The 21,847-nt window shown below is 44.6% G+C and overlaps 1 protein-coding gene across 4 annotated transcripts in view; it reads left to right on the top strand.

Annotated features, from left to right (window-relative positions):
• Vps53 (VPS53 subunit of GARP complex) overlaps positions 1-21,847 on the top strand; it is a 151,400-nt gene that overhangs the window by 30,992 nt on the left and 98,561 nt on the right. For all 4 annotated transcript variants that reach the window (XR_005090317.1, XM_028866779.2, XM_037200743.1 and 1 more), the window contains exons 5-7: positions 12,144-12,230; positions 17,123-17,238; positions 18,902-19,021. Coding sequence is in view for 3 of the 4 variants with exons in the window: in XM_028866779.2 (XP_028722612.1) it covers positions 12,144-12,230; positions 17,123-17,238; positions 18,902-19,021 (323 nt within the window). In the remaining variant the exon portion in view is untranslated. The remainder of the gene's footprint in view (positions 1-12,143; positions 12,231-17,122; positions 17,239-18,901; positions 19,022-21,847) is intronic.

Below are 21,847 nucleotides of genomic sequence, written 5' to 3'. Positions count from 1 at the left end.
AGTTGGGCAGGGTCCAGCCCATGGTGAGTGGTGCCATCTCTGAATTGGTGGTCCTGGGTTCTTTAAGAAAGCAGCCTGAGCAAGCCAGGAGAACCAAGCCAGTAAGCAGCACTCCTCCATGGCCTCTGCATCAGTTCCTGCCTCCAGGATCCTGCCCTGTTTGAGTTCCTGTCTGTGACTTCCTTCAGTGATGAACAGTGATGTGGAAGTGTAAGCCAAATCAACCCTTTCCTCTCCAACTTGCTTTTTGGTCAATGCTGCTGTGAGGACCAGCCTTCAGCAGCTCAGGAACTGAAGGGGAGCCACAGAGTTGGCGAACTAATCACTCAACTTGAATTTTCTACCTGACGGAGTAAAACTTAATTCTCTGGGACTGGCAAAAAAGGTAAACATCACACACACACACACACACATACACACACACACACACACACACACACACACACGTACGCACGCATGCACGCACGCACGCAAGCACACACACATCAACATGTCAGGATATCACCTAAGGTGCTCATGAATGGCAAGCCTTCAGCAGGTCAGAGAAACGGAAGAGGAAATGTGGAGCAGGTGAACTACTGGACAGATGAACAGGCACATGAGGACTTCTCTGGGGGCCAGAACTTAGGTCTTCATTTTATTCCTCTTTCTGTTGCTTGTTCTTTGTTCTTCTTCTGTTCTGTTCTTCTAGCCTGATGTTTTCCTTCTGCATCTTTCCTGATGACTTCCTTCTCCTTTATTTTTTTCTCTTACAGTTTATATACCCCAGCAAATCTTTCAAGCAATATAAAAATTACAATGTGGTTACATTCTATCTTTCAGTAAATGACTTTTTTTTAGTAAAAAATGTCTTTTAAGTAAAAGAAAATGAATACAAGTAAAAAACAACACGTTCCCATTCCTCTTACATGATTAAATATTTTGGGTATTACAGGTGAAAAATAAATTATCCCCAAAAACCCACATACATTCATGCCCAAGCAACTTGTTACAAATTAACAAGGTGGAAGCAAGCAAGGTATTTTTCTCTGCCAGATCTTTTACTGGCAGGCTACATTTTGTGGTTACAAAGAAAGGACCAATCATTTTATTATTTATCTCAAAAGGTAATCCTATAAAAAAAAAAACTTAAAAGAATCACAAATCTAAACTTTTATATATGAAAAACAACCAGTCAACTATACTTTAAATCCTCGGGTTACATACCCATTCATCAACAGTTTTTACATCAGGAAGCTGAGGACAGAAATGGGTACAAGGAATTAATCATCACCTTTGATCACCAACCCATCCTAACAAGAAAGGTGTATCAGCCAGCAATGGCCAGGCTGCCATTGTTTTTGTTCCCTGACCTCAATGAGTCCCTTGCTCAACTGTTAAAAGTGTGCCTTTCTAAACTAAATTGTTCCCCAAGATTTTCTACCTCAAAGCCATTAACAAAAACTTCTTAACCCAACCTTAAGTCATTATTTAAAGTTTGGTTTTAGCTATGATGCACACTGAAACCTATGAACACATCTTCCAACATTAAGATTAAAGAACTTGAGTTAGCCTAGTTTCTGGGACTTAATTGTTTTCCTTAATCATTAACCTAAGCCACAGTCTATACGACTCCTCAAGAGAAATTCATAAGTCTTAGCTGTGTGACACTTCCTTGTTCTTATTTTCTATCCTCTCTAGCCCCTGCTTTATTAGGGACGGGGGCAACACTATATCCTGCCTTTACCTATATTAAATTTTCCACTAAACTAATGTCTATCATAATCCCTTACTATTTTTGTTAAAAATCTGTAATCATCAAAATTCTATTTAAACTAACACTATTATTATATAGAATCATTACTTTAATTAAACAGTACAGCTTAAGAGGAAATCATCTTCATAATAATCCACAGGTAAAATCCACAGTAGAATGTGATACTTCCATGAGGTAATCACACTACATTAAAGGCAGTGGGGATCCCCCCACACCCATTCACACCCTTGCAGATACTGGAGAAAAATGGCAGAGGCAAACATGTAAAGACACAGCAGTAGCAAGAGACATTCTGGAGCTGAAACCCTCAGAGCCTTGCCTATCTGAGCTTCACCCATCAGTGCCTGGCATTGTGGTGGGCTGATTTCCTGAAGTCAGTTCCCATCTGCTGCTCCTCTGACATTGCCACCAACAAGTCATGGTGTTTTGTTGCAGTGATGGAAACCCTAAGACATCAAGGCTTATCCATATTAGTGCCATGTATCAGAACTTCATCTCCTTTATGGCTGATGTAATATTGTATTGTACGGACCTACCACATTTTGTTTTTCCCTTCATCTGCTCAGGAACCTGTAGGAGCCCATTTTCGGGTTCCTCGTGGCTTTACCCAGCAGGTCCACATAGAGGATGATTAGGGCCACAGGCCTGAGTGCAGGTGTCTGAGATGGTCTGCACTTGGCTGTGCTGGGGGAAGAGGTCTTTTGCTCCACCCCTTAGCATCTCTATAAAAACCCTGGGGCAGAGACAGTCGGGGGCTGTTGGAAAAGGTTCCAGGCCCTCTCGAGGCTATCCTTTATTTTCTATCTGTTTATGTCCGCAAGATTCTCTGCAATAAATCCTTCTATCTAATATTTCCTGCTGATTGCACTCAAGAAAACTCTGGGGAGCTGTGGGGTTGGTGGGTAAACGCCCCACAGGAACCTTCTTTCAGTTCATTTCAGTAAATACCTGAGATTTGGAAAACTACTGAATAATTTACCGTAATATTTATAGACATTTTCTATATTGTTCAAAATGTTAGTGTTTTTCTTTTTGGCTAAACACAGAGTGCATTAACATAAGTGTGTTTCCTATTTTGACTTCATTTAATACATGAAACTATGTTTCAGATAAACAATACATAGTTGTCGTGGTTTGCATGAACATGGCCGCCATAGTCCCATAGAGAGTGGCACTATTAGGTAGTGTGGCCTTGTTGGAGCACATGTGGCATTGTTGGAGAAGTGAGGTTTCAGATGCTCAAGCCAGGCCCAGTATCTGATTCTTCCTGTTGTCTGCCTAGCTGGGTGTAGAACTCTCGGGTACCGCTCCAGCTCCATCTGCTTTCATGCTGCCATGCTTCCCGCCATGATGATAGACTAGACCTCTGAACTGTAAGTCAGCCTCAGTTAAATGTTTCCTTTTATAAGAGTTGCCGTGGTCACGGTGTCTCTTCACACCAACAGAAACCCTAACTGAGACAATAGCTTTTGTGTCAGTGCCTAATTACAGAGATGTTCTCCCACACCAGCTAAAACCGCCCTGCATTTATTTCTCTTTGGTTTAGTTAACAAGTCCAGCCATCAGGGTGTTTCCTTCATGAGCATTGAAACACAAGTCCCACTTATCTGTGATGTGATTATTGAAAATAGCTTTAGAAAACCAGTGTGCCAGCGGGAACAGGGATGTTTTATTATTCTTCCCAGCCATCTCCACATAAATTGGCATTCTAGAGGAGTCTGCTAGAAAGGCTCAGCATAACTCTTGCCACCTCTCCATTTCCCCATTAAAAGCAGTCAGTTACAGATTGAAACTGGAGTCTACATCTGAAGAGGAAAATGCCACTCATCACTACTGTAACTGTCACTCTTGTTTGATTGCTGATAGCTAGAGGCTTTGCAAGGGAAATTTCACTTTCAGGTTGAGGCTTTGCCTTAGAAAAAACAGCAGTAACTCTGCCAACAGACAGAGCTTTCCTGGGCCTCAAATCCTTGACACAAGAAGTCATTGAGTGTGTGAAAACAATGGGTGGGAACTTGAAACCCTGTCTTCATGTAAGAACTTGGCCTCCTTTTCTCTTCCCTCTTTTAGCCACAGAAATACAGTATTTAGAGCAATCTGGCCTCGACTGCCGGTGTTCTGTCAGCCTTTCCCTTAGTAACGCCTGCTTCTCAGGGGTCTGCAATAAAGCTGTAACATCTCCTTTGCTCTGATTTGGACTCCCTGGTCTCTCCTGGGGAGATGAATTTTGCAAAACAGAGACAATGCCTTTCTAGTCTGTTTTCATTTGGTGTTTTGAGTTGTCTTCATTAAACCTTTTAAGTAACAAGAAACTTGTTATCCTCCTAGTAGTGTTGGATCACATGCCAAGATTCTAATTTCTTTTACATTTTTATTTATTTTTTGAGACAAGGTCTCATGTAGCCCAGGCTGGCCTCAAACTTCCTGTGTAGCTGAGGATAACCATAAGTTCCTGAACCTCCTGCCTCCACCTGGCAAAATTCTGATTTCTCTTTCCCTGTTGTATTGTGGCGTTTAGAAAGATTCTGGGTTCCTCTTTGGTTCTGATTCTGATACCTAGACTGTGAGTATTGGGCGGTGTAGTTGAGTGACATTCACTTTACAGCCTCCAGTTAAAGGCAGACGTTTCTTCTATAAATGTGCCTACGACAAGATTTAATGATCCCATTTTTTTGTTTGTTTGTTTTTTAGTAAAGCAGGAGAAGAGAGTAAAGGGCGATGGTCCAGTGGGTGAGGATCCTTGCTCTGTGAGTTCAGATCTCCAGCACTGATATAAAAAGCCATGTGTGATCACGTGCATGGTTGTAACCCAAGTGCTTGCTGTGGTAGGTGGAGGATGGCTAGGGCTTCCTGGCTGCCAGCCTAGCTCCATGTTTGTGAGTCACCATGTGGGTGCTGGGAACTGAACATGAGTCCTCTGAAAGAGCAATGTGTGCTCTTCACTGCTGAGCCATCTCTCCAGCCCCTCATTCTTTCTTTTTATAACGATGAGCATGGTACATAGAATTTCAAATGTTCCAGGCAAGTTTTCTACCTCTGAGTTATAACCATGGTTCCTAAATGTCTTTTGAAATGATAACAAATACTTCCAAGCAGATTTGGGAGCCACTTTTCCTTGCTACAGAGCCTGCGAAGCTAACTGGTGCACATGCATGTCCCAACAGTAGCAGTAACTGTGATGGCATTCACCAGCCTGGTAGCTGCCAGCACAGTGGAGAGATGACTGAAAGGAAAGCCCTAGGGTGAGAAGAGCCCCATGTCCACTGTACATCCCACTAGTGGTACTAAAATAGTGGGGATCCCCGAGTTCCCAAAGGGAGTAGGTGAAGCAGAAGAGGGCATGCTCAGCTGAAGTCTCGGGGACATGCACGTCAAATCCCTTGACAGGACGTCCAGATGTTGCTGCAATACGATGCTTTCTCCTGAACAAATACCCGATTTGATGTGATGAGAGTTACTCAGTGTCTAAAATTAGAAGGACTAGTAAGCTATGGGGAATTAGGATGAAGTAAGGAACCTCTGACTTGGCACTGGAAGTCTGGCTGTTTGTGGGAAGCCGTCCTTTGTTACACTTGGACAAGCTGTTCCCTCAGTGTGCCTGTTCCTGAAGTATTGAATTTCTGTACCTTTTATCCAGCAAAAGCAGCTGAGGTTTTTTTCTTAAACATTTCCTTTTTTTCTTTTTCTTTTCTTTTTTTTTTTTTTTTTTTTTTTTTTTTTTTTTTTTTTTTTTTTTTTTTTTTTTTTTTTTTTTTTTTGCCATTTGGACTTGCTGCTTTGAATGCTCTCCTCCTCAACAAGGGTTACATTCCATCCAGGGAAGCTGTGCAGACTGCTCCAGCCACGCCTGCAGATTCAAGACGAGTGTGTTGTGAGCTTTGGGCAATATAGAAAGAGAACTTAAAATGTAAACGTTTAGTCTTGTTGGGTACTGCCGAGTGTGCCCTGGCCTTGTCTTAGGATTTTACTTCTGGCTTGTGTCCCAAAAATCACAAAAAACAAGCTCATTGGTTCACATTTTTCAGTGTATGTGGTTTGCAGAAATCGTAAATAAAAGTAACTTATGTGGAACAGAGCATTTTAGCAAATAAAGTGAGAATTACTCCCTTTGCTCGGCACATTCTTTTGACTCACAGACTTGGAAAGAAAACTGTGCTGTAAATAAAGCCCCTTTATCCTCTGGATTTTTGAATGGGCTAACAGAGGATAAGTGTGAACTCCAGTGATTCTCATCTGATGGGTGCTCCTGTGGCCCCCAGCAGTGCTACTAACTCAGTGTATTGTAGGATGCAGGGAAATCACAACGCTGACGGCCGGGGGCAGCAGAGAGTTCTGTAGCCTCTACAGCTGTTGAATATCTTCTTGGAGAAGGAGCTACATTGTTACTATTGCTGAGGCTTCTTGGAGCACCTCTGCTCCAGCTGAGGATGCCTTGTTTCCATAGCAACAGCTCTGAATGGTACAGGATGGCCCACAGTTTCAGAAAGGACTTTCTATAAATAGAAGCTACTTACTTGGATGTTTCTTCTACCAGTGGATGATATCAGGGCCTTTGTTTAGGACTCAGATGTATCCTTTGCCAGTTTTTGCTTTCTAGACAGTTATCTTACTAATGCTGAGGAATGATTCTTTTATTCATCTCTCTGTGTATCATTTTTCTCTCCTAATTACATTTCTGTGGGGTCGGAGAGTGCACATGTGGGTACATGTGCATGTGTAGACCAGAGGTTGACATTGGGTGTCTTCCTCAGTTGCTCTACACTTTTTAAAAAAATGAGTTAACTTTAGAGGGTAGTACATGGAGAGCAGAAGTTTAAGTTGTGAGAGTCAGTTCTCTCCTCCCACCTGATGGGTTCTGGGAATCAAACTCGGGTTAACAAGCTCAACAAGTGCTCTTACCTGCTGAGCCCTCTTGTAGTCCCCAATTCATTTTTTTGAGGCAGGGTCTCTCATTAAACCTGGAGCTTAACAGATTTACTAGACTGGCTAGCCAGCAAGCCCTGGAGACCCTCCTCTCTCTCTGCTTCCCCAGTGCTGGATTACAGGTGCAGCACTAACTCAGCTTTTTCCGTGGGTTCGGGGATCCAGATTCACACAGTGTGCAGCAAACACTTTACTGCTTGAATCATCTTCTTAGCGCCCCACCCTCAGCCCCCTCAACTCACATGTTTCTTACTTTTCTTTTTTCTTTATTTTGTTTTTCAATATAGGGTTCCTCTGTGTAGCCTTGGCTTTTTGGGAACTCACTCTTTAAGAGCAGGCTGGTTTAGAACTCAGAGTTCCACCTGCCTCAGCCTCCCAAGTGCTGGGATTAAAGGCATGCACCACCACCACCACCACCACCACCCACTGCATGTTTACATTTCTTGCAGGTTTCCCCTGAAAACTGTTTTGAAAGACTTGTTCCTTTGCTGAGTAGCGTTTCCTCTCAGATCTAGCACAGTCCATTTGGTAGACACCTTGCTTATTTCCCTTCCTTTCCTCATCTGCTTTATGGTAGGATGGTTTTCGTTGTTTGTTTTGTTATTGTCATTTGGCTTTTGAGGTAGGGTTTTGCTATGTAGCCCAGGCTAGTGTCAAGCTTGAGTTCCTCCTGCCCCAACCTCTTGAGTACAAAGATGATCACCATTCCCAGCAGGCACTCAGTTTTTATTAAAGATAATTAAATAAGTAAGCCAACCTCTTTCTGAAGCCACCTTGACTTTCAGCATAGTTGGGAGATGTCATTCTCATCGTCCTTCCCGGACGCCTTCAGGTACTCGACTTTGCCAGCTCGTTTACAAAGCTCTTGCCAGAAAGATCACTGATGACCTTTGTATTCCATCGGGACAGTCAGGAAACAGTGTACTGGTTGCCAGTCAGTGAACCCCTTCCATGAGCATGGCACTCATATATGGAGTCGGGACTGCAGGTTAAAAGACAAAGTCCTGATTTAAACTGTCTTAAACAAACAAACAAAACGTGGAGGGAGAATTGCTGGGAAGGGAGTTGAACAGTTTGCCCATGGGAAGTGTCTCCATAGGCCTTGTCAAACAGCCAAGCTTAGACCTGGAGTAATGCCTGCGTCTGTCTCTCCCAGGAGGCTAGCCTCCTTCCTTTATTGGAGAACCTTGCTGCTGTCTAGCTTAGCCTCATCTTCCAGCTCTCCTTCCCAATTCCAGTTCTGGAAAAATCATAATTGCAGCGTGTGACTGTCTGCTCCTTTAACACAGGACTCTGTACTAACACTGTGAGAGGGGACCTGCAGGTTTGTTTGGGGTGTATTGAGTCAACAATTCCAAAGATTCCATCACCCAACCCCGGGAGTCTTCCTAACAAAAAATCTCTGGAAGGGGTGCTGTTATTTCTGTTCTAGAAATGGTAAAGCCGGGACTCCTGGAGGTCAAGTGACTTGACAGAGATCACATGGTTAAAGCCAAGCCTCCAACCTCAGTCTCCGGCTCCAGATCACTTGCTTTATCCAGTACAGCGTGTTTCATTCCCATGTAATAGAAAAGAACGGGGAACCAGCAGATGTCAGTGTAAAATAGCAATGGTGGAAAAACGTTGGGAAATCTGATTTTCTTTCTAGTAACCTTAAATGTTACTACTTTAAGGTTTTTTGTTATTGTTTTTTTCAGTTTTTGGTGTTTCGAGACAGGGTTTCTCTGTGTAGCTTTGGAGCCTGTCCTGGAACTCACTTTGTAGACCAGGCTGGCTTCGAACTCACAGAGATCCGCCTGCTTCTGCCTCCTGAGTGCTGGGATTAAAGGCGTGCGTCACTACCACCTAGCGTTTACAAGATCTTTTAAAAGTGAACAGCAGCAGCAAATGGTAGGAAATGGGATTTCAGTTTCTGAAGGCTGCCTTTGGGCTCACCAGAGAGTGATATAATTCTCTAGTAAAGCAACTGCCCAGTTAGATCCATCTTTGAGCCAAAGGAGGTGCTTAGTGACCAAGAGCATTGCCCTTCTGGTCTGCCAAAAAGAAACAGGAAGGGAAGAAAGAAAGGAGAGACCTCTGTGCCAGGTCCCTGCTGCCTCTCTTCTGGGCCAGTGACCTAGTCTGGCCAGGATCCTGCTCAGAATGTACCTCAGGAGGCAGGACACTTGAAAGTCATGGCTATCGTGTGTGGGTCACAGAAGCACAAGGATACTGTAATGGCTTTTGCTAAGTCTCGGAAGCAATCTCAGTGGGTCACTTTGGGTCTCTGAGTACAGATGTGGAGTTGCCAAAAGAGGGTCACAGTAGAAATTGCTGTGCAGTGATACCTGAGGCTCAGACTGCCATCATACTGCTCCACTCAGAGACAGCAGGCAGAGCAGAAAGGCAGGGTGATGGAAAGCAGACATTTGGGGTGATTGACTCTGTTTTCAATCTGGATCCAGTTTGACATGGGAAAGTACCATATTTAAATGGTGTCCAGGAGTGGAGCTAGAATCTTCCAGAGCATTTTCTGATTACCTGTGTCAGATGTGCATGTTAGTGTTTTGTTTTTTGTTTTCAGAAGAATCTTCTCCTTCTGTAGGCCTTGCACTTTTCCCAGGTGTGAACTGTTCTTCTGTGGTGCAGTTGACTATTGGAGGGCAGATAGCAAATGCTAGGACTAGTTGAGAAGGGACTGAGTAAGTAGACTCACTTCTCAGAGGAAACATTTTGACTCTGGAAAATGAATTATATTAACTTTCATGAGCTTCAGTACATTATTATAACAAGCGAAGGCTGAAAAAATATCTGGCAGGCCGTTTATCTTTCTTGAAGTCTGTGAAATATAAGATTGTGTGAGTCTCGTGTCCCTCGGTGGGAGCCGTCTGGAGAGGACGGGACAGGAGCTCCTTAGTGTATAACGCGTCCTTTTAAGGTGTTTGGCTATAATCCCATCAGCATGTCACTGTAACATGCATGCCTTAAACATCCCAGAATGCCACACGAGCCATGCCCAAGAAGAAAGTCTTTTTTGGCAGTCTGTTGCCTGCAAGGTCTCTGTGGTATTCTGACATCATGATTCAAAAGCATGTTTAGAAGCCTCCAATGAGTTTAGAGTGTACTGACCCCTCCCCTGTAGCATCACCTTCGCATTAAACTCGGTTACCCAGGCAAATGCTACCAATCTAAAGTGTGATGCTGTGAGTGAGTTTGAACCACTGCTTGAGGTTGTACCTGAAGTTAAGGGGATGGTAGACCACAGCACCCTGATGCAGAATAGTCTGAGCGCTGCCACTCAGTGCTGATGTTTTTAATTATTTGGCAAAGATTTGTTGGATTTTAGCTGTGCTATAGCTTTAGCTAGATGCTCTTGGTAAAGTGACCATATAACTTATCACCAGGACCAGTTTTATTTGTGTGTGTTTTATTTGTGCCCTAGGGAAGCCTGGGCTCCATGATCATGCCCCAACAAAACAATGCAAGCCAGCCTACAATAATAATAACGAGAATAACTTTATCATTGTTACATGATGCAGTCACATAGCGGGACTCTCCTAGCTAACCCCAGTGGACAGTTGCCTGGAGTATTCATGTCCCGGGGTATGTACAGCTGTTAGACAGCTAGTTCCATAGTAAATCCAGAACTTTATAAAGGTCCTGGGTTTGATTCTTAGCACTGCAAAAACAAACCAAAATTATAGAAACAATGCTCTTCTACAATTATCCCAGGACTCCACAACCAGTTCCCGCTTCTGAACTATTTACATAGTAGAATGTGCAAGCATCTCTCACTGAGAATTCCTCCATTCATTTGCTGCTGCATTTCTACACTTCATCAGTCACACAAAAAACTTATCGAGGGTAGTCTGCTGGAGTCCAATGAACTTCTTCCTTCCTTCCTTCCTTCCTTCCTTCCTTCCTTCCTTCCTTCCTTCCTTCCTTCCTTCCTTCCTCCCTTCCTCCTTTCTTCCTTTCCTCCTTCCTCCTTCCTCCCTTCCTTTTTTTGTTAAAGGTCTCCCTAAATAGCTCAGGCTCATTTCCACCTCATGGCAGCCCTCCTGCCTCAGTCTCCCAGGACTGAGATTATAGGCACGTGCCACCGTGTCGAGCTCAGTCAGCGTTTTTGTGCCCATGTGATGCTGTAGCTCCCCTCGCTGGCATTGTGTGGTGAACATGAGCAAGTCAGGCTGGGCTCCCAAACCACATTATTTACCTACACAAGTGGCAGACAAAGCCGGGCCATCGTTGGCCAGCCCAGCTTTGTATCAGCTCCTCACCATGTTGGCACTGTCTGCTGCCCGCTCCCGGGCCCCTGTAATCCGCCTTCGTCACGGTTTTCAGCATCTTCCCTGTAGTCGGTGGCAGCCCTCTGTCTTAATCCAGTGTAAGGAGTGAGTGCTCTTTTTCACCTTCACACACTGGTTTGGGTTGGGTGACGTCATAGTCCTGTTTTTCTGCCGATAATGGTTTCTGTCTCGAAAGTTTGCCACTGCCTTTTCTTGCAGACAGCTGGACTTTCTGAGGAGGGCTCGGTTCTCGCCTCCCTTGTCTCGCCTTCCCTCTCCCCTCATACAGGCACCTAATCAGAATGTGCTTGAGTGACTGAAAGAGTGAATGAAATTCTGACTGGCGTGACTGAACAGCTGTGGGTAGCTCTAGTGCCCTTCCACCTCCCCTCATCATGGCGATGTGTGAGCAATGACATTTTTCGTGTGTCCCGTCCATCTTCGTGGCGGTTTATTTCCTGAGAAACATTTGGCTCACCATAGCTTCAGATGTGCCCTTCTGACTTCATTTTATCGGTTTCTAAGTAGGGCATCATAAATGTCTAAGATTTGCCACAACTTTGGAGTCCTTATGCTAGTCCTGATTTTGGTGGTGGCGGTGATTGTTGACACAGTCTTTTAGAGTCGTTTTGTAGATGAGGAAACTGATACCCAGCCGGTGTCCAGAGTTAGCTACTTCTGACTTGGAGCCGCCACTGTTTTCACAGGTGTGAAGGCTCATGCACGTACCGAGAGACAGCTGTGTGTCCTTTGTCATTAGTGACATGTATAGGAATCACCAAATAGAGGGACTGGTTTAGTTTTCAATGGAAACTTTATGGCAAGCATGGTAGCATGTGCTTATAATCCTAGCACTGAGAAAGGCAGAGACAGGATTGCTGCAAGTTTGAGGCCAGCCTGGTCTACAGAGAGTTCTAGTCCAACCATGACTACATAGTAAGGCTCTGTCTCAGAAAACCAAAAACTGAATTTAAATTTTATGCCGTGGATTACTAAGTTCTTAGACTTTGCTTATGCTCATGTACGAGGCTTTATCTCCCTCTCCTGTTCTGGTGCAGTGGAACTGTCGTCGAGAACAATGAATCGAGAGAGTTTCTGGTCAGAACTTCCGGCAGACTGGAATTGATTAGAGCAGAGTGTCTGGCGCTTGCTCTCCTTGCTTCTCATTTTTAACCCACTTACTTCTCTTATTCTAGGCTCTCGAAGAGGCCCAGAAAGCCATTCAGCAGCTCTTTGGCAAAATCAAGGATATCAAAGACAAAGCAGAAAAGTCAGAACAAATGGTGAGTTAGGTGTCTTCCTTACACGTTTGCACCCGGAGCGGGAAGTTAGCGTCTCTGTCAGTCACAGTAGTTACAGGCTCTTCCTCCCCCGCCTGCCAGTAGTGGTCATACACTCCTCTCTGTGAGTACATCCCCGACTGCCTCAGAGGAGCTGCGAGACAGGGTGACTCACCAGCCTTGCTGCCCTACATTTGCAGCCGCTTCTTCAAATAGGAAACAATCCCCCCATACACACACACACACACACACACACACACACACACACACACACACAGTTTCCTAGTCATTTTGGATGCCTTTCTCTAGCGTGTTTCTAGCTTGTGTTTCCCAGTTAAGATATCTGAGATGTAATCTGGTAAGTAGCTCACTAACTAACACTGGTCGAGAGTCTGGGATAGGGTACCATACCCAGGATACACGCACACAGTTTTCATTAGTTCCTACTCTCTGAATTTGTAGGGGATGTGCTCAGAAGGCAGCCTGCTGACCAGGAACCTAGCCTTAACCACAGCTGCTTCTCAGGAGCTACCAGGCTGCGCTGGGTTTCTGGGCTGAGATTCTAAGTCATGTGATGCATCTAAATGACAGCTTCCTCAACTATGAAATAATAAAAACGTCTGCCTCACAGGATCTCAGAGCAGAACACCTATTTTCTCTGGAGTACAATACTCAGCACCAAGCAGTGTGATCATCAAGTGATACTAGCAGAGATGACATTGTACTTAATTCATTGTACTTAATTTTGTTTATTTTGAGACAGTGTTTTTCTGTGTATATCAGGCTGGCCTTGAACTCACAGAAATCCACTTGTCTCTGCCTCTCAAACACTCAGCAGTTATACTCAGCTTTTATGCTCAGCAATAATGCTGTGATTTTAAGCTGCTGTTCTGGATTGTGCACCCTCTTCCAGCCAAGTGGAACACAATGATAGGGAATTAGTACTTGGCAAAACCTCTCAAGGTGTCAAGCACAGTGCCAATTCCTTTACACAGGTGATTTGATACAGCCCTCCTGACAATCTTTAGTGTCATTGCTGTTATTTTATTCATTTATTTTGATTATTTATTTTATAAATAAGGAAACTGATACTCAGCAAGAAAATTGGCCTAAGACAGAGATTGTGTAAGTGGTAGAGCTGAGATTCAGCTCTATATTTGTCTGAATCTGAACCCACCATATCTTGCTTCCTTTGTCCTTTTTGGACGCTCATGACTGACCTTTGCAATTAGTTTCAGCAATCTGTTTTGCAGAATAGCTGTTCATGCATTTGCCCTGAGTACTCCTTGCATGTCCTGCCATTAAAGGTTCTGTTTAGGGGGCTGGAAAGATGGCTCAGTGGTTAAGAGCACTGGCTGTTCTTCCAGAGGACCTGGGTTCAATTCCTAGTACCCACATGGCAGCTCACAACTATGTGTAACTCTACCTCCAGGGGATCTGACACCCTCACACAGACATGCAGGCAGGCAAAATATCAATGCACATAAAATAAAAATAAATAAGTCATTTTAAAAAAGGTTCTTTTTAGGGAATAGCAGGTAGTTCAGCTTGTTTAAAGCAGCACAGGGTATGTGCTAGAAGATCCTGGGAATGAAAAGACCAGTAAGCTATGGTGCAGAGCCATGAGGAAGGATAGAGGAAGAGGGTTTGTTGGCTGTGAATGCAGGGATGAGAAGAGGTCTAGATGAGTAGTTTAAGACCCAGTGGTTAGGTTAGAGAGACGATGGTTCAACAGTTCAGAGCACTGGTGCTCTCTCAGAGGACCCCAGGACTCCAGTTTCATTCTTTCTTTGTTTTTTGTTTTTGAGACAGGGTTTCTGTGTGTAGCCCTGGCTATCTTGGAACTTGCTCTGTAGATCAGGCTGGCCTTGCACTCAGAGATCCAACTGCCTCTGCCTCCTGAGTGCTGGGATTAATGGTGTGCACCACCACTATCCCACCCCAGTTTGATTCTTAACATGTACTTGGCAGCTCACAACCATCTATCTGTAACTCCAGTTTCAGGGAATCTGATGTCCCTTCTAGGCATACAAGTGGTACATAGACATGCAGGCAAAATGTTCATACACATAAAACAAACAGAATGGTGGTTAAAGCTTCCCAGACCAGAGCCAGGTGTGGTGTCTGTGCCTGTAAGCTTAGCATTGGGGAAGCTGAGCAGGACAATCAAGAGTTAGAGGTCAGGCTGGAGAGATGGCTCAGTGGTTAAGAGCACTGGCTGTTCATCTAGAGGTCCTGGGTTCAATTCCCAGCACCCACATGGCAGCTCATAACTGCCTGTTCCTCTCATTTTAGGGGGTCCGACACCATTACACAGATATCCATACAGGCAATGTGCATGAAATAAAAATAAATAATAATAATAATAATAATAATAAAAGAATTAAAGGTCTTGGTTGCATGCTGAAGCTCTCTGGCTCTCTCAAAAATAACAGTAGGGCTGGGAAGTGGTGGCGCACGCCTTTAATCCCAGCACTAGGGAGGCAGAGCCAGATGTTTCTGTGTGAGTTCAAGGCTGCCTGGGCTACCAAATGAGTTCCAGGAAAGGCGCAAAGCTACACAGAGAAACCCTGTCTCGAAAAAAACCAACCAACCAACCAAACAAACAAACAAACAAATAAATAACAGTAGGATTGAAGCCAAGTAGCCCAGAAAGAGACTGGGGTTGCTTTCAAGAGGATAACTTCAGTGTTGGAAGTGTGCGATCAGATTTCAGGACCAGATGAGTTTCTGATGTATTATGTCATTCACATCTTCTTTTGACCCACGCTCAATTTTTTTTTTCTCCTGTAGTGGTGATAGTGATAGAACCCAGGGCCTTGTGCAGTAAAGGCTTGTGGCTGTGCAGCAGAATTCTCTTTACCAGTTACTTACCTAGAGTGGTTAAACCAAAAATCAGGTCATATGAGCTTAACTCACTGTAGGATTTTTCACCTCACTGAGTCATGTACGTATCTAATGATTAGAATATTTGTGTTCGATATCCATGGAACTCCTTTCTTTCCAGGTGTCATAAAGCCTGGGGAACCAAATCAAATTGCTATTAAGAAGGTTCCCCTGGGGCTGGAGAGATGGCTCAGTGGTTAAGAGCACTGGCTGTTCTTCCAGAGGACATGAGTTCAATTCCCAGCAACCACATGGTGGTTCACAACTATCTATAATAAGACCTAGTGCCCTCTTCTGGAGTGCAGTGATACATGCAGGCAGAACACTGTATACATAATAAATAATAAATAAATAAATCTTTAAAAAAAGAAAAGAAAAAGGTTCCCTTGGGCTGGCAAGATGACTCAGTAAATAAAGATGCTTGCCACCAAGCTTAAGGGCCTGAGTTTGATCCCTGAGACTTCCAAGATGGAAAATGATAACCAATCCCACAGGTTGTCCACTGTCCTTCATATACATGCATGCACGCACGCACGCACGCTTCTTGGTCATTGTAGATCAATCTAGTGAAAGACTTCACCTGTCTGTCAGAAGTGGAGGCTCCCGCAGCTTCTCTGGTGAATCCACTTCCCCTGACTGGAAGACCCTTGCGTTCCTACATCATGTTCCATTCTCTCGGGTCTGCCAGGACACCTGGCAGCTTTCACTCCCCAGGCTGCCCTTCTCCTCTTAGGAGGTTACACATTAAGCTTATCAAAAGCACTGGACTTTTTTTTTTTTTTTTTTAATGTGAGTCAGTCTTTTTTTTGGCTGGAGATCAGGAATAAACTATAGCTTCATGATAAAGACTGCCTCAGTGCAGCCAGCTGAGCCCAGCCGGCACCTGTAGTGGCAGAAGATGACACACTCACTGGGGAGGGATGTGCTGGACTTGACTCCACCCTATCCTCAATGCTCTGCTCCATCAAGAGCAAAAAATAAAGTAAACTTCTTTCTTTGAGGGTTTTGTGACCCTAGGTATGAAATCTGAAGAGATGCCAAATTTAAAAAAAAAAAAAGCTAAACAAAAGCCATTTGAGACAGGTTTTGCTAGGTAATCTAAACTGGCCTTAAACTCAATGTGTAGTTTAGGCTGTCAGTGAACTTGTGATCATCATGGCTCAGCCACTCAAGTGGTAGGTAGGATTATAGGCGTGGGCCACCACAGCCAGCTCCAAAGAATGACTTGAAGAAAGGAAGGGCGCACTTACATGGTAGATTAGACCAAAAGGACAGCTGGATACAGTGGTACGTGCCATCTATATTCCTAGCACTTGGGAAGTAGAGGCGGGAAGATTGACACAAATCAAGGCCAGCCTGGTTTACATAGCAAGTTCAAGGACAGCCAGGGCTACATAGTAAGACCTTGTCTCAATAAAAAGAAAGAAGCTGAGGACTGGAGACATGGCTCAGCAGTAAGAACACTTGCTGCCCTTGCAAGGGCCCTGGTTTGCTTCCCAGCACTCACATCAGGCTCCTTACAACTGTCTTAACTCCAGCTTCAGGGACCCAGTACCCTCTTCCTGCCTCTGTGGCTCCAGTATACACACATTCGTACAAAACAAGAAAAATAAATCTCTTCTTCTTTGCTTTTTTCCCCTTAAAGACAGGGTCTCTCTACCTAACCCTATCTGTCCTGAAACATACTATGTAGAACAGGCTGGCCTTGAACTCACAGAGATCCGCCTGCCTCTGCCTTGTAAGTACTGGGATTAAAGGTGTGCATGCATCACCACACCCAGCCCCAAAATATATCTTTAAAAAGAGAAACAAGCAAAGAAAACATGAAAGGAGCTAATTATTGTAAATTATTTTAGTTTTATATTGTGAGAGTATTCTTATTTTTTCTACGGACTAACCTGAGGTTATTTCAAATGATTTTATGTGTATGATTTTCTTGTGGAGTGACTTGAAGGTGGGTTTACAGCTTTCTTACCCTCCCCCCTTTCCCTGTTGTTTTCAATGTGTAGGTGAAGGAAATCACTCGAGATATTAAGCAGTTAGACCATGCCAAGCGCCACCTGACCACCTCAATCACGACACTGAACCACCTGCACATGCTGGCCGGTGGGGTCGACTCCCTGGAGTAAGTAAGCAGAGTGAACTTTCTCAGGGAACCCATGCGAAATGTTCCACAGAAGGAGAGTGACTTCATGGAGTTATTCATTTCCCAGCCAGGCTAGCCTCACCATCCTGCCCCACTTTTGGAACACTTTTGGTGTTCACAACTTAAGAAAAGAGCTGGGGATGTAGCCCAGTGGCAGAGTGCCTACTTGACGTGCCCAAAGCCCTGGGTCCCATCCCCAGCACTGCAAAAGACAACAAACATCTGCCTAATAGGAAAAGGATGGACAGATGACCTGAGGAGGCCACAGAAAGCCATGGGAATGACCCCGAGACGGGCGGTTTGGTGTGGTAGATCTAGACCAGTAAGTCAGACAGTGGTTCAGCTCAGGCCCTCCCCAGGGCCTCTGCCTTGGCAGCTGCTCCTCCTCCGCTTGGGCTGAGTTGCACCTCACCAAATAGACCATTTGTAAACAAATCTTTGATGTATCATTCAACCCACTTTTTTCTAAAACCCATGTTTTCAATATTGTAGCTTTCTGTTTAACACATTTAGAAACAGTGATAAAAGAAGTTGCTGGTTGTTTACCACAGAAGAGTGATTCAAAACCTCCTTCTCGAGCACTCGAGCTCCTGTCTGGTGTGTGTGTGTGTGTGGGGTGTCCAAAGCCTCCTCCTCTAGCACTCCGCTCCTGTCTGAGGTGTGGGGGTGTCCAAAGCCTCCTCCTCTAGCACCCCGCTCCTGTCGGAGGTGTGGGGGTGCTCAGGCTGGTTCTCCTGCCCTAGCCATAGTGCATTTCACATGTGGACAGACCAGCCATCTTCTTAGCCATTCAGATGTGGCAGCAATGGAGGCTACCCAGAAGGAAGGAGGAGGGGCTCCATCATTCCTAGCCTCTGCTGGGTCTACCATGGGTAACAGAGTCCTGGTCCATTGCAGGAGTGATCACCCAGGGCGGGCAGCCAGTGGGACTGAAGAGCCATCCTCCTCCTTCCTTCTGGGGGTTAGCAGGTAGCGATGGCAGTGGAGCACCGTGGCTTGAACTTGAGCCTTTCCTTGAAATGTCTCGTAAGGGAAGTCATGAATTACACATTTAATGTGAAAGCCAACTCCAGTGGAAGATTCAGACCTGATAGTTTGTACTTTATTGCCATGTGTAACTGTTGATTTTATCAGCATCTTTTACTCAAGCTTCGTATTACCCTTAGCAGCAGGGCAAGTCGACATCTCTGATGCAGTTCTTTATCATTGGCTTAAAACTACAGATTGCAGTTAACGTGAAATCACAAACAGTCATCCTCTTTTGTATTCTAGAAAAATGGTTTTGTTCTGTGCACCACAATCCTCAGCGACCTTTTATACAACGTTCTTTAAAATGTAATGCCAACCCAAAGTCCCCTCCTGCTACCTGATCCATCCAGCACACACATTCTTTTGTGCCCTGTGGCATGTAACTTACATTGCTATTTAGAACTTAATTCACCTTCCTTGCTGTTAGTTAACCACTTACTTGACTCTCTCTTACTGAATGATGTCACCTGGAGAGTGAGCTAAATCTTTAGGTTTTTTCTTCCCCGGTGCTCAGCACCATACATATCCAGCACTTAGAGCTATCGAGGTCATCCCACATCTCTATCTTGTGTCTTCAGTGTTTGGTTTCTAGTCTCAACTCTTGTCCTTGCAGAGCCATGACCAGGCGCAGACAATACGGAGAAGTTGCTAATCTCCTTCAGGGTGTCATGAATGTTCTGGAGCACTTTCACAAGTACATGGGGATCCCACAGATCCGGCAGCTTTCTGAAAGGTAAGATGTCCTCACAGACGCTTTCCATAAGAAAAGATGGTTCCATATATTTCCCCCTTAGTCTAGGAAGCAGCCTCAAATGTTATGTGACCTCAATCTGCGATACCCTTTCCCTTGCCTTTGGAGGCTGCCTGAATCAGCAAGTACACTCATATGTCTGTTACTATGCACAGCTCTCCATTGTCCACAGAACTTGTTGGCCTAAGTCAGTTATTTTGCTCATGAAACTTGGCCAGCCTTGGATAATATATATCTCTGCTCCATGCACCACCAGTTAAGGCAGCTGATGACGGACCCGAGCAGCCATCGGCTGCTATGGCTGCCACATGGTGTTCACTGTCAGCTGGGAGCTCAGCCAGGCCGTGGACTGTGATCCCTGTTGTTCTCATGGGCTACTCAGGCTTTCTCAAAGTAAGACAGCTGGGGTCTAAGGATGAGTGCACCAAGAGACTTGGCCTCTGAAGTCACGTGCCATCACAAAACCGTTGAAATTCAAGAGGAAAAAGGCATGTTTTCCCTTTTCTCTCTGATGAGAGGAATGTCAAAGGCACATTGGTGAAAGCAGTGTGTGGGATAGGTGGATGCTCTGGCAGTTTTTAGACAATACAATGCTGTCACCAGAACATCACATATCACAGTGATGAGTTTCTTTCCGAACTTGTTCTGTCTTCTTACCATCCTGGAGGTTTCCCCAGAATTTCTTTTATTTTCTTATTTATATTTTATGTCTGAGTTTTTTGCTTGTACATACATATATGCACCATGTCTGTGGGCCACACATGTGCCTGGTGTCCATGGATGTCAGAAAGAGGCATCAGATCCCATAGAACTGGAGTTACAGATGTTGTGAACCACCACGTGGGTGCTGGAATGGAACCTGAGTCCTCTGCAAGAGCAGTAAGTGCTCTGTCTGATGGCCATCTCTCTGGCCTCTGCCCTTAAGTTCTGATCCCAGATTCAGATCCAGTGAAAAGAAAGACAGATTCTTAGGAGGAAGAGACTTCTGGAGAAGGAGGGACAGTGAGTTCAGTGCCTCTTTGGCCCCTCCTGTTAGAGGGAACATCAGAAAGCAGAGGCAGGGGAGGAGGCAGCCCTAGCAGCACTGTTCCCCTCCTGCCCTCTTAGGAAGGCCTGCTGTTATGTACTTCTGTCCTCTCATGTTTCGTTATCTAACTATACAAGTCATATAAATGTGCGATTTCTTTTATTTAAAAAGTCTAAACTAGTCGCGTGGCGGTGGGTGGCGCACGTCTTTAATCCCAGCACTCGGGAGGCAGAGGCAGGGGGATCTCTGTGAGTTCGAGGCCAGCCTGGTCTATAGAGCGAGTTCCAGGACAGGCTCCAAAGCTACACAGAGAAACCCTGCCTCGAAAAACCAAACCAAACCAAACCGAAGTCTAAACTAGATGTGTGTGGCTCACAGCTATCGTCCAGTACTCAGAGGTTGAGCTAGAGGGCTGACTGAGTTTGAGGCCAGCCTAGGCTTCAGAGTGAGAACCTCTTTCAAAACACTAGCAAAGAAAGAGACAAAAAGTAACCAACAGGTGTGTGCAAATTCCCTTAGCTTCATTTCGAACCCTATTGCTGTGCTGGAAGGAGGAACTGCTACAGCTTATTGGTGTTCCCTTCAGATTGTCACTGCACACTAACTACACTGTTTGTGGAGCTGCTCATTCCGTGTCTGGACTGCCATGGGAGAGCACATCCCAGACTAGTTTGCTATTTCCATGTCCCTGGACTCGTTCTTCTGATGCTCAAAAAACACCTCCTTTCACACATGTGCAAGTAGAGTAAATTCTAGGTCCTAAGGTTATATGCATTTAAAATTTTAATAACCACAGCTCATTTACTCTCCAAAAAAGCTTAATAGATTCACAGTGCCATCTGGAAGTGCTTGAGTACCTGTTTCTCCAACCTTCAACAAATTAGGCATTGTTGGTTTTCATTTTATGCAATCTGGTTGATGAAAGTCACTACTTGCCCCCTTTAATTTTAATTTCCTCAATAATTGGTGATTGACTATATTTCCTCTGTGAAGTATCTTTTTTGTTGTTGTTTTGGTTTGGTTTTGAAACTTGGTCTCACTATGCAGTCCTGGCTGCCTGGCGCTCACTCTGTAGACCAGGCTGGACTTGAACTCAGAGATCTGTCTGCCTCTGCCTCCTGAGTGCTGGGGTTAAAGGCGTGCGCCATCACTCATAGCTCAGATTCCTTGAGTTCTGATAAACTGTTTCCTTTCATCTCTTCCCTGGGGTGATCCTGTGATGTGTTTCTTCTGCTCTGTGTTTGTGGAACTCTCCACTACATGACCATTGTAACTTGTAGTCTGCGGTGCACAGCTGCTTTCTAATTCTCTGCCTGGTCCTTTGGGGCTCCTTCTGGATCATTGGCTCTGTCTTCCTCTTCTACCTTGGTCTTCACTGGTGCCCATTCTGTTCTTTGGCCCAGCTGTCACATTTTTTTTTTTTTATCTAACAATACAGTTTTTAATTTCCATCTAGATGATTCTTTCCTCAGGGGCATAATAGTGCCCTCTGTAATCACTAGAGATTTAGAACTCTAAATATCTCTGAAAGCTCTGAGTTGCTGTGTGTCTGTCTGTCCTGTGGTGTAAGGTCTTAGTTTGTTGACTCTCTTCATAGTAGCACTCTTCAGATGTTTGGTGATTCTCAGCTGAAAGCTTATATTTTTGGTGGGATTTTTGAATTTTATTCATTCATTCACTCATTTATTGGTTTTTGAGGACAGGGTTTCTCTGTGTAACAGCCCTCACTATCCTGGAACTCTCTTTGTAGACCAGGCTGGCCTCGAAATGACGGAGATCCA

Source organism: Peromyscus leucopus, chromosome 8b (genome assembly GCF_004664715.2).
Source record: "Peromyscus leucopus breed LL Stock chromosome 8b, UCI_PerLeu_2.1, whole genome shotgun sequence".
In the NCBI taxonomy this organism is placed as follows: domain Eukaryota; kingdom Metazoa; phylum Chordata; class Mammalia; order Rodentia; family Cricetidae; genus Peromyscus; species Peromyscus leucopus.
The sequence above is the reverse complement of the archived record's forward strand: the minus strand, read 5'-3'. Positions and strand labels throughout refer to the sequence as shown.